Here is a 14,044-nt window from a genome sequence, read left to right on the forward strand (position 1 = left end):
TATTTTTAAAAATAAATTGATATGTTAGATGATATTTATTTACCACCTAAAAGGTCCTTTGTCTAACCCCAAAGAGATGTCCCTAGTCAACAAACATTTATTAAAAATTTATTGGGGTGGCCAGGCATGGTAGCTCACACCTGTAATCCCAGAACTCTGGGAGGACAAGGTGGGTGGATCACCTAAGGCCAGGGGTTCAAGACCAGCCTGGCCAACACTGTGAAACCCTGTCTCTACTAAAAATACAAAAATTAGCCAGGAGAGGTGGGGGGCACCTGTGGTCCCAGCTACTCAGGAGGTTGAGGCAGAAAAATCACTTGAACCTGGGAGAAGGGGGTTGCAGTGAGCCGAGATCACACCATTGCACTCCAGCCTGGGCGACAAGAGCAAAAACTCCGCCTCAAAACAAACAAACAAAAATATATATATGTATTTATATTATATATATTTATATATTTTATATATATATAGAGAGAGAGAGAGAGAGGGGCACTGACTATACAGCAGTGGACAGTAATAACAGCATAGATTTAAGATTCCTGACCTCAAGAAGCTTGCTTAATATCCATTGACAAGTAACCTGGAAAATAGAGCAGGATAAGGTGAGGTCAGGATGCTCTGGGGAATGTTCAGGAGGGGCATCTAATTCAGTTTTCGGAAGGTGAGAAAAGGCTTCCTAGAATACAATGACCACCTAATCTGAGCCTGAAGAGGTGAGGAGGAGACAATCTGTAAATAGGCAGTGATCCAGGCAGAAGGTAATATACTTATAGTCCTGGAGGCAGAGAGAACAGGAAACTTCAGAGGAACTGCAAATAGTATGCAGAGAAGTGAGGAGAGATTAGGCTGGTAAGATATGCAGAAAGAGACCAAAAATGACCTCTGTATGTCATAGAGAAAGCTACAGTGTCAGATTATATCATCTTACATACTTCTTTAAATGGCAGATGTTTTAGTGGTTAAAACAGATTGTACTTCAAAAGGAAAAAAAAAAAACACATCCTCAAAGGTTTCTGCTATAATCAAGGAAAAACTACAGAACTAGTAAACCCAGCAATTAAATACCTCTTAGATGCCTAGAAAATAGACTCCAGCCACAGAAAAACAAAATGATGCTATATCATCATTTGTGTTCATCAGTATTCAAATTCCAATCACACTTTAAGAACTACAGATTCGACTCCAGCCATATAACTTTCTCTGAGTAACTTGACCTACATAATTTTGTTCATATTCCAGATTCCTATAGTAGGTCTAATTTATTTAAAAATCACAAATTGCATATAAAATGTTACATTACTGCTAATTACTTTTTTAAATTGTGATTTCCTCTATTTACTAGACTATGAGCTTCTTCACAACAGGGATAGGACACTTAAGTGTTTTATATTCCCATCCCCATTCCTCAGGTTTCAGGCCAGTGCACCATACACAACGAATTTTAGATTAAAATGCTTTAGAAAAAAACATAACTTCACAAATCCTTATTTCCTCATAAGGTATACATCAAACTATCCTTTACATTTCTTTTGGTTCTAACATTCAATTTGTAGCACGCTTCTAATATTTAAAAAGACAGCCTTTTTTGCTTTTTTAAAAAACTATACCTATATATTTTCACATAACACAGACATATATGTTAGCTAGATGAGAATGCCAAGGGAGAGGGGAGAAGAGAAAAGCAGGAGGAAAGACAGGGAAAAAATGAGAGGACAAAAGAGAGGGAAGTGGTGAAAAGAGACACAGAAAACTTTACCAACAAACCCCAGGAAAGTTTTAAAAACACAGTAATATTACATATGGAAGCATTACCCCTAATTCATCACAAAACCAAAGTTCTATTTTTCAATAATCAAACATCATGTAAATGCCAAAAGAAAACTCTGAGACCAAATAATGAGCCATGAATATTCCAAATCTACTGAGTTTCGGCTGTGATCAAAAATTTAGTGCTGTGTCTTAGAACGATTCCTTGGCAAAGTAGTTACAAGGAACCTCTCCTAATTCAGATATGAGTTTGATTCCAAGCTCTGACAGTTACTAGGGATCTTGACCAAGTTACTTAATCTCTCTCACTCTCAGGAAAATTTTAAATATGTGTGTGTGTGTGTATATATATATACTTTTTTTTTTTAAAGTCTTGGGGCTGGAAGTGTTAACGCTTCACATACATCTTTATGTAACACTTCACAACATCTCTAGGTAAAAATAAAATGTTAGCTATATAACCATTTAGAATCAAGACACATGTATTCCATATTCTGTCATGTCTACCAGAATCAAGATACGTTTTTTTTCCATATTCTGTCATTTCTACCAGAATCAAGACACATTTATTCCATATTCTGTCATTTCTACCAGATCATTCAACAAACATTAACGTATAAGGCACTGTACTAAGCACTGGGTATGAAAACAACAAAAAGAGAAGTTTCTGTCCACAAAGAATTTAAAGTGGAAAAGAGTGGAAAAGACTGAGCAGCTAGGATAGAGGGTCCTGGACAGCGTGAGGTGACACATGGCTTCTCAGCTGTCAGGTTCATAGCTGACTGTTTGAAGAAAGAGATGGCGGCCCAGGAGTGTTCCTGCACCATCTTCTCGTGGTCCATGTCAGTGGCGGGAGTGGAGCGGGCCCGGGGCGAGAGTGCGGGCCCCAGAAGGGGCCAGAGCAGAGGCCCGCCCGGGGCTGCTCCCCAACACTGACGCCAGCATCATCATCCTGTTCCTTTGTCCGATGGGCAGCTGCCAGAGCTGAGGACTGAAGTATACAGAGGCTTCCCTTTCTCTTTTTAAATTCTAGACATTAAGTATAGCCTTGGTCAAACACAGTTAATGGTGATGTTTATTTTATTAATGGACTAAGTCCTGAGGCTTTCACAAAATAATTTTGTTCTGCCAAAAATTAAGAATAAAAGTCTTTATGTAAAAGGTGCATGTGGTGGTAGTGGTGGAAGAAGAGCTAGTTTTTATCTGTAAGACCAAGTTATCAGATCAACATGAACATTAAACAAAAATTCCTCTTCTTAGTGCTATGTTGAACCACAATGACAACAATAATCAGAGACAAAAATAATTCGTTTACTCCACAAATATTTACTAGCTGCTCCATGTGAATGACACTGTGTGTGACACTATGATAAAAATAGTAATAAAGTAAGACAGACCTGCTTCAAGAAGTTCCTAATCTGATTGAAGAAGAGTACAACAAGCAGGCAATGACAATCCCATCCAATTAGTACCTAGAGCAGAATGGGAATATAGAGGAGGGGCCCCTAGTCAGTATTTGTCATCCCTTTTCACTTTACACACACACAAAGAAGGATAATATTTGCATGGCCAAAGACCTGAGGCAACCTGGTTGCTAGGCCAGTTGAGGTCCTGCCCTACGGGGTGAAGGCATGAGTAGTAGTTTGAGAAGGGCCCTGTGAGACAAGGTCAACCGCCCACACATCCCTCTGGCTTCTTCACTAAGTCTAGTAGCTACTGTATTCGACAGGTTAACACAGAACATTTTCATCACCACAGAAACTTCTACTGAATAAAACTATAATCTATAATTCCATTCACTAATTTTAAAATTCTGATATCATACAAAGATTTAGCAATAAGTGTAAAAAGGCATAATGATGGAATATAATTCAGTAACAAAAGGAATGAACAGCTGATAAATGCTACGACATGGATGAACCTTGATGCTAAATCTGAAAAAATCTAGTCACAAAAGATCAAACATTACGTGCTTCTATTTATATGAAACATAGACAAAACGCAAAACTTTAGAGACAAAAAACAGATGCGGACTGTCTAGGGATAGAGATGGGAGAAAAAAATGACTGCGATCAGGCAGCAGGGATCTTTTCTGGGGTGACAGAAATGTGTTCTAAAACTGGATTGTGGTGATGGCTGCACAACTCTATATATTTACTAAAGATCACTGAATACTTAAAATAGGTAAATGTTATGGTATGTAAATTATACCTCAATAAAGCTGTTAAAACCGTAGTACATCAAAAAAAGGGAAGCTATTTGTGAAATGTACTTTTCAAAATTTTCCATTTTAGCACCACAAACATATATATATTCCCAGAAATAATAGAACCAAAGCGTCTTCTACAGCAGAATTCAGAGACCCATATAACTCTCTAGTGGCATCTAGTGATATAGGATAAGGCTTTCTTCAAAATGGTTTTATTTCTGAATTTTAAACACTAACAGTATATTAGACATAGTATAACACTTTCACAAAAACTATTTGAAATACAAAAAAAAAACCCTTGTCTCATGACATAAGGAACACTGCAGCAACAAGCACTACTGTCAAGCATGCTTATCACGTACATTCTAGGCACTGTGTGTGTGGCTAAGTGCTTGATGGAATTATCTCAGCCTGGTTTTGTTCCATAGTGCTTCATGGCAGAGTAGAAAAATCTCAAATATTTTGAGGAAAAAAACAAGGTTTTTCACAACCTCAAATATCCTCTTACAAAAGGGGAACAAGAATTTTTTCTTCCTTTTTATTATTTTAACAGATTTGACAGTTCAATTGATGAAAAAATAAACTAGGTCCAGTTTAAACTGAAAATATCTGAAGCACATGCCCCCTCCAAATAAAAAACCTGTAATAAAAATGCCGAATGATAGCTCAATTGACCTTTCAAAAGATTTTGAAATTGTGGCTGTTACCTAGCACTTTCAGAGTGTTTTCTGTACTAATTTTATCATGTATAATGTTTTAGTCAATCCTCAGACTGAAATGAAGTACTCTAGGAGTCATTATAGAACTTATTTTCTTAGACTCATGAGTTCAACAAAGATGGAAATAATTTATATGCTATAATACAGCGTATTTCAGTTACTTAAAAAAAGAAAATAAGTTATCATAGAATTATAAATCCAGGATATTCTGTACCTTAGATTTCATCTAGTTCAACTCACTCCCAGGTAGTTCACGGCAGAGGAGGAAACCCAAAGGAAAAACCATGATTCCTGGGCCAGAGTTTTTCTTCGCACCCTTATCTCCTTGGCATAAAATGTCGCGCGCGCACACACACACACACGCGCACACACAAACACAAACACACACACACAGAGCATTAGTAAAAGAAGCTGTGAATCAGTCTCAGATTTTTGAAAAAACTTAATGGTTTCAAGACTGAACTGCTGTCCATTGAATGTTCTCAAATACTTATCTAGTCTTTGCTTAGAAGTAAACTAGATTCATAATTAGAAGCAACACTATCATTTTTCATGAAAAATATCAATTTTCTTAATGTATAAAGGTCTAAACTCATTGTTTTATGGTGACCATACATTTTAAAAAATCTCAAAATTCAAACAAACAAAAAACAGTTAATAAGAGAAAAAAAATCTATGAAAAGTATAGTGTCAGAATATAAATTTGTTTTTAATATAAAATGAATGAAGCAAGTTATCATAAATGTACCAAGAACCAGGCATACTTAAACATATATGGATACCCATGTATACAGTACATAAGTGTTAATGAAAAGCAGCAAATTATAGATCACAAATCACAAAGGTGATGAGCTTAAAAAAGAAGCCAGTGAACTACTAAGAACCAAGGATTAAGATTGCTTTCAATTATTTACTGTGTTTTGGCAAAAACAAATTTCCCTTCAGTTGGCAGAACACAGAATTTTAAGAGCAATCTTCAGGGAAACACGCTCCAGGGACTTAAAATATATCCTGGACTGTCCTACATGAAAATAGCATACTGTAATCAAAAGGGAAAAAGAACAGAATAATGAGAACATATGTCTCCTGGCTCTTTATCTTACTGTTCATATTCTAACGGGTGTGAATAACTTATTAGATTGCCAGTGAGCTGGAAGTCTGAAAGATAAATGTGGCCCAAGAATCCCCTCATCTGCTTACCTATAAATTCTCAAAGTGTGAAGAAAGTTAATCTTTTTAAAATAATCCCTAAAAGACTGTTCTGTGTCTGAGTAATTATTTAATGACACCAACACCATGTCATATTGAATATGGAAATAGCCAAAGCTCTATAATTCATCAGAGAAAAGAAACCTAAAAATAGATTCCAACTCATTACATTATTTATAAAGGTAAAACTTTCTTAGATACTGACAATTATTTTAAAATATGGTAGCAGCCATGCAGAGCCAACTGCTCAAAATGCTTTCCAATGGGGTACTAGCTCTTCCATTTACATTACACGTATCTTTCTTAAATTCTAGAAAATTATCTGCCAAATTTTTCTTTGAAAATTACCTCTTCCCATTTTCCTCTTTTTTATTCTTCTTCTGAAATTCCTATTGGGTTACTGAATAATTTTCATTTTACCCTCATATGTCAACTTCTCTCTCATATTTTCCAGTGCTGTCTCTATGTGTTACATGCAACCTAATTTCCTCCAGTTGTCCTACCGTTCACAAATTCTTCATTCAGTCCTGTCTAATCACACTTCAGCCCATCCTTGAGGTTTGGGGGTTTTTAATTTGAGGGACAATATTTTTCATTATTAGAAGTTCTGTTTATCCTTTTCAAATCTGCCTGGACTTTTGTAATTCCAATTAACTGAAGTTCTGGGATCCAGTCCTGCTGCTTGTTATGCCTATTGACTTTCACTCCTAAAAGACTTCTTCTACATACGTTAGTAAATACGGGATTGTGACTTTTGCTAAGTGAGACTTTATCTGCAAATTCTTTGTGCTTTGGATTAGAAGCTGTATTCTTCCAGAATAATGGCTTCTACCAGGTAACCAACGGAGGCGATCAGCCCAGGACAATTTCACTTCTACCTATGGGTTCCCAGAAAATGCAAGTACTATAAATTTGACCCTCAGGAGGACTCTTTAGGGGAGTAGGCATTCTTATTCCATATAGATTCAAAATCGATTTGCCTGTTATCACATGGCATTAAATTCCATCCACATGCTGATGACTCTCAAATTTCTCTCTCCAAGTCAGACTTCACTCCTGAACTTCAACTCCTATAATCAATTGTCTATTGAACACTTTCCCTTGAATGTCTAATATGCATCTCAAATCTTACCACATCCAAATCTTAAACTGATTCTTGATTTCCCTTCCTTGCTCCTTCCACCCACCCCACTACCACCAAAAAAAAAAAAAAAAAAAAGTAAAGTCAGAAACTGCAGCCTTCCAGCTCAGGCCTAGTGGTGCACATGGCCTCAACTCCCATTCACCACTCCAGATGTGGGGACACTTGGTGATTTCCTGTCTCTGCATTCCAGCACCACTTAACATTGAAAAGATTTACTTATAATATTATATCCGATAGAGAGCAGATGCTTTACCCCATCTGTTTAGATGGTCACATTGATTAAGAGTCCTCAGTGTTGGCTTTTCAAATGGGAGCAGGAAAAGCAGGCTACTTTAAATTGCCTATAGTTACCTCTTCATACCAGGTTACTCTTAGGGCCTGTTCCTTTCAACATAATGCTACTAATAGGGCTCAGAAAAGTATGTAGAAACCACTTCTTGCCCAGGTACACTGGCTCACGCCTATAATCCTAGCACTTTGGGAGACCAAGGTGGGCAGATCACTTGAGGTCAGGAGTTCGAGATCAGCCTGGCCAACATGGTGAAACTCCGTCTCTACTAAAAATATAAAAATTAGCCGGGCATAGTGGTGCTTGCCTATAGTCCCAGCTACTTGGGAGGCTGTGGCACGAGAATCACGTGAACCTGGGAGGTGGAGGTTGCAGTGAGTGAGATCGGGCCACTGTACTACAGCCTGGGTAACAGAGTGAGACTCTGTCTCCAAAAAAAAAAAAAAGAAAAGAAAGAAAAAAGAAATCACTTCTTATTAAGAAACCATGAATGTGGATATATTTTGGCTTTAGGATAAGGACCCTCACAGACTGATAAACTACAGATTCGTATTCAAGATCCTTCTAATAATCTATCTTATCTTACAGCCACTATGCCCCCAATGCAGCCAGACCTACCTGCTGTTGCTAAAGTATGTCTCAGTGACATCTTTCTTCCAAGACTTTACCTGTTTTTCTATCTGGAATGTCCTTCTCACTTTTTAAAAAAGCCCATTTATTCTACAAGGACCAGTTCAAATACTACCTCATCTGCAAAGCCTTCTTGGATCCTTGTCATGTACCCTGCTTTTGGCTTACTTTCCCCTCTGCCGATACCTTTACTAACTGACCACTTACAGCACTGCAGTTCTATTCCAATTACCATGTTAGTCACAAAGGGAAGCACAAACAAGAACAAACTCAGACATAATCCCCGCTGAGGAACAAAATTTAGTAGTATGTCCAATCAGACTTGGTTGGGTCCATCAAGGACCAGTAAAGTTCATTTGGACAACCTCACTGCACCATACCTCCTAACCTCCATAGTGGCTCAACCCACAGCAATTTTTCTCGCCTTTCCTTACACCCCAGACTCCCTGAAAGAAGTGAGGTCTTGTCCCAAACTCCGCAGCTCATTTGGCTAGGGTTCTCAAGTAAATACTTGTCAGCCCTCTTCCTGATCCCCAAACCCATCATTAGTGGCAAAAGTGATGCCATGAAAGGCTAGACCTCCTAGGATCACAACACGGCTCTTCCAGACTCTGGTGTCCTGCCCACTGCCTAAACTCTTGATACTATTTCATAAGCACTAGACTGGACCACTCAATATCAACATTCGTGTGAGTGACATCTGTGCCTACTAAATCACATTAGGATACCCTGGAAGTCCTTGCCAGGGCTAGTCTCTGGAATTAGACAAATCCTCCCCAGACCATGTTATTCATTCTCTACTTGCTCTTTCCTTCTTTCTTTCCCTTTTTAACACTTGACTTACCATTGCTCCAGGTGAAGCATCATAATGGCTGTGGGGGACTCATTCAGTCACCTCTAATTTCTCTATTCTTCTGTCTAACACTCCCTAATAGGTACTGTAGATTCATCCTCTTTCCTCCACAATAGTTTAACCTGATACAGAATGAGTCAAGCACAGAGAAAGACAGCTACATAGGGTGCTAAAAGAGGCTATCCAGTGGCCAATACCTAGAGGGGTGACTCTACCACCACACATGGCAAAGGAAAAAGGGGAAAAGAAAAGAAAAAGAAAGTAGCTGCCAGAAAAACAAAAAGTCCCTTTCTCCAGCTTCCTTCACATTAACTGTTCCTCTATCCTTCTGTATGAGCACTGTAACATACTCACCTCTTTTATTCACAGTCTTATTTCCTAAGCACTGTATTAGTTACTTAAAATCTGGCAAAATGGTTGCCAGAAACAGTGACGTAATACAGCTTTATAGATGGTGTTGCATCAAATATTCTCTTAATAATATCAACATTCCAATTCATCTGGTACTAGTTTCTCATTTCAAATTATATCCTGAAAGCACTATGTACAACTTTAAAAAATATATATATATATATATATAATAAATTTCAAACTATACAAAAGTGGTGAGAAAAGGCAATGAAGCCACATATACCTTTTACCTCACTTATACAACTGCCAAGTGATTCATGACTGATCTTGTTTCAGTTATACCCCTCCCTACCCTCTCAACCTCCACCAGGGTTATTCTGAAGCTAATCCCAGAGATATTGTCATTTCATACATAAGTATTTCATCTCACATCATTTATAGGTGAGATTATTTTTTAAAAATAATCAAAATATAACCAAAATATTATTAAACCTTTAGAATTAATAATCCCTAAGCTGGGTGCAGTGGCTTATGCCTGTAATCCTAGCACTTTGGGAGGTCGAGGCAGGAGAATCACTTGAGCCAAGGAGTTCAAAACCAGCGTGAGCAACACAGGGAAACCCCGTCTCTAAAAAAATACAAAAAACTAACCAGGCATGGTGGCGTGTGCCTGTGGTCCCAGACACTCAAGAGACTTAGGTGGGAGAATCACCCTTAGCCCAGGTTGAGGCTGCAGTGAGCAGAGATCGCACCACTACACTCCAGGCTGGGCAACAGAGTGAGCCCATGTGTCAAAAAAAAAAAAAAAAAAAAAAAAAAATCCTTAGCATCATTAAATATCCAGCCAGTTTTCAAATGTCCCCATCTGTTTTGTTTGCTTGAATCATAATTAAAATAAGGTCCATACGTTGGCATTGGTCTCAAATCTCTTGTATGCTATAGGTTCGCCCACCCGCCTGCCCCGAGCTCTTCCCTGCCACCCTGAAATTTATTGGTTGAAGAAACTGGCATATAAAATTCCTCAGTTTAGCTTTTGCTGATATACTTCTGATAGTGTCATTGAACATGTTATATTTCCCCCTGTATTTCCTGGAAAATGATAGTTAGAGCTATAGGCTTGAGTGTATTTGGTTCAATTTTCTGGCAAGACTACTTCACAGTGGGAAGCATGTAATATCTGGTTATCTCTCTTTTTGTGATGTTAGCAGCTGTTAATGATACTATTTTACCAGAGATTGCAAAACGGCGATACAGTGACATTCTATGATTCTTCTATCTTTTAACAACTGCGATATGCTAATAATGAGAAACTTCTCATCAATTACTTGGTTACTCAGAGCTACAGTTCATATAGCAGAAAAGGTAGAGAAAAATGCTTGAGTCTTTCCATTTACTACATTTTCAAAATGAGTTATTTCTTAGCACTCTCTAAAGCTAACCAGTTTTTTTTTTTCCTTTAGTATTACTGTGAACTTACGGTTCAAATATATTTAATGTATTAAAATATATTAAATATATTATCCTTATTATCCTTAGTGATCCTCAAACTATCTCATCTATGGCTCCTGAGTCTTTTAAGTTGCCCTCAGGAGTTTTTGACAGCTTCCTTGCTTTCTGAACTGACAAGATATTAAAAGCTCATCTGCACATCTCCTGCCCTAGATCTGCAAGTAGCTACTCTCCAAGGAGCCTTCATTTACTTTAGTGGGAACTGATATTTAGAGGCTACAGTCTGGGTTCTAGGGGTGCTCACTGCGACTCGATTGGTCCTTGTTTCCAGGCATTGCCAGGGGAAAGAGCTAGAAAATTTACCATCACAGAGTCTTTCCTAACCTTAGAAACTTTTACCTGTTTCTCCTTTAAACTACACTAAAAATCCAAGTTTCCAATGATACTACCTTAACCAGTCATTTGCTTTATCCCATAAAATACACAAAAAAGCCTTAGAATAACAATACCAACATAACCAGCATAATATGATTACTCTAACAGTTGAGGATTATAATTTTGGAGATGCTTTATCCTTCAGTTAAAATCTATTAGGGCATGTAATCAAATATCTGACATTTGAAATAGTGCCTCTCTGTATGGTTATGTAAGCAAATTAAGAGAGAGAGAAATAAAATGAATTAGAATCACCTGTCTCATTGTTTCAATCTTTAGGACTCGTTTACATTTTAATTTTGTTTTAAACTTGGGCAAATACGTATATGATCCCAAAGTCAAAGAGACAAAACAAGATATATTCAGAGAAGTCCAGCTTCCAGTTTCTTCCCCACACTGTTCCCTCCATTACTCTCTAAATAACCATCTATTGTTGTTTTTAAAGTTTTATTTATCCTTTCTTTTTAATTTCTTAAATATTAGCACTGCCACCTCTCTCTTTGATAAATGATATATACTATACTCACCTGTCTATACCTTGCTTTTTCCAATGAACATCACTCCATAGCAATATAAAGAGATATTCCTCATTCCTTTTTACAGTTGTGGATATCGTAAAAGTTATTCAACAAATCCTGTACTAACCAACATTTGGGTTGTTTCCGCCTTTTGCTATTTCAAACAATGCTGTGATAAACAGCCTAGTGTGTGTTTGTGACTCTTCCTATTTTTGCTGCTGTAACACTGAGACAGATCCCTCGAAGTAAAGCTGCTAGGCCAAAGGGTAAACATAAATGTAATTTTTCTAAATAGTGCCAAATTCTCTTCCCTAGTATTTACACCATTTAGCATTTCCTTCAGCAATGTCCGAGAGTGCCTGCTTCTTCCTTTCCCTCCACAGCCTTATCAAGAGAACAGCTTGTCAAACTTTTTAACTACTGTCAATATAATTGGCAAGAAATAACATTTCAGTAAAGTATCTGCATATTTCTTATCAGTTGAAAGGTTAGGCAATTTTTTCTATGTTTAAGAGCCATTTGCAATTATTTTTCCATATAAACCATCTGTTCATGTATCTTACCCACTTTCTTGTTGAGTTGACAGTCTTATCGATTTTTTAGGGATATTAACCCTTTGTGATAGAAATTGCAAATACTCTTGTCCAATTTGTCACTTCTTTTACTTAACTTGTATTTTTAGCCATGCAAAAGTATCCAATTTTATTTCCCATATTATAATCTGGATTTTGAGTTACAGTTAGGGTGTTTATTCCACTTCCAGGTACAGAGGAATTCAAGACTTGCATAGTTTCATTTTTATACATTACATGTATAATTCATTTGTAATTTATCCTTCACATAATATAAAGAATAAATCTAATATTGTCTTTCTTTACTATACACTTAAATTCCACGTGCAACTGCATCTATTTCCTTATTCTCTACTCAGCTGCACTGGTCTGTCTTTTAAGCACCAATCCCAGAGTTTTAATTAGAAATGCTTAATACTATGTTTCAATGATTAGCAGGGCTACAACCCTCCTCCGCTGCTCTGCTTTTGAGGGTTTTCCTTGGATTCTACTTATTTGCTTTTTCCAATAAAATTTATAATGAACTTGCCTGCCTCCCGAACACACACGTGCATGCGCGCGCACACACACACACACACAATCATGATAAAGTTATCAAGAAGAATGTCAAAATTATGATGTTGAAACTAAAAGCTGGGTATAAGGACTAAAAGTTGAGGGAAAAGCCTTAAAATATTTTTCACCATTCTATGCTTGTGTAAGGATATATGCTGAACCCAGAAAACCTTTGTTACATTATCATGGGAAAATTTTATTTAACCAAACTTACATTAACTACCAAAGGGACACAATTTATTTAATTTATATCACATATTGTATAACAGGACAGATTAGAAAAAAAAAAAATAACCAAATAACAAAGCACACAGGACATTAGGAAGGTACCTCCTCACCTTCCTTTTTCAGCCATTTCACAATGTTTCCCTCTTCCATTGTAGGAGACAGTGACGGCATTAGTATCTTAATGGGATCACCTGAAATTGAAAAAAAGGAAAGATCAGCCATAACAAATAATGCACCTCTTGAGGCATCAATATAAGTTCAAGTAAATTAATGTTAAATTCCATTTGAAAAAGAAGGCATTCCAAAGTCTAAAAGATTCCCAACTGGTAAACTAAGTCTCCAGTAAATAGTATGGAAACATAAAATTCAATTTTTTATAACAATAAAAATGTTTTTTGGAATATTTTAAACTCTGTTTTCATAATTCCCTAGTGTTCTATGCATCCTCTCAAGCCAGGTGCTTACAAGTCCAAAAAAAAAAAAAAAAGGAGAAAAATTGATTTAGGATTGATTTAGGTTTCACTTCCTCCTTTTCCTTTTGTTTCTGCAAAATAGATTTATAGGTAAAATGACCAGAGAAAAAGGCAAATAAGAAAACAACAACAACAAAAAAAACATGGTTCTGACAATCTACAACAGAATAATCACGATCAGACTTTAAGAAATCGGCTGTTTTTATTTTCCTCTAATATTATAGTATTCAAGAATCAAAGGTTCCTACGAATAGGTGTGAAAGGAAAAGTTTGCCTTGTCAAGGATGATCAGAATTCAAGTGGTTAAATTAACCTCACTTTTTGTTGTATACCACAATTCAGTTGGGGATCCAGAGAAGTAGACCTCAAACCAGAATGATCTCCCAATGAAGCATAACTACATTTTCCTTAGGTATCAAAAAAGGAAACACTATGTATTTGTCCAGCAACACTTCCCAATCCACCGTCCAGGGTTACAATCAAGAGCAACATAGGTTTTAGATTACAATTTACTAATAAAATACCATGGTAACAAATACATTCATCCCCTGTAGTTTCCCACAGACCCTATTCTCTCCTCAGATAGTTCAACTCTCCAGACTCAAACAAGCAAAACACTGTAGCATAGCTAACATACTTCAAA

The 14,044-nt window shown here is 36.9% G+C and overlaps 1 protein-coding gene across 3 annotated transcripts in view; it reads right to left on the minus strand.

Moving 5' to 3' along the window:
- The window catches only part of PDHX (pyruvate dehydrogenase complex, component X), a 74,191-nt gene that overhangs the window by 45,418 nt on the left and 14,729 nt on the right, over positions 1-14,044 (minus strand). For all 3 annotated transcript variants that reach the window (XM_011965530.1, XM_011965532.1, XM_011965529.1), the window contains exon 2: positions 13,039-13,119. In XM_011965530.1, the coding sequence (XP_011820920.1) occupies positions 13,039-13,119 (81 nt within the window). The remainder of the gene's footprint in view (positions 1-13,038; positions 13,120-14,044) is intronic.

Source organism: Mandrillus leucophaeus, unplaced genomic scaffold (assembly GCF_000951045.1).
Source record: "Mandrillus leucophaeus isolate KB7577 unplaced genomic scaffold, Mleu.le_1.0 Scaffold73, whole genome shotgun sequence".
Taxonomy (NCBI): Eukaryota; Metazoa; Chordata; class Mammalia; order Primates; family Cercopithecidae; genus Mandrillus; species Mandrillus leucophaeus.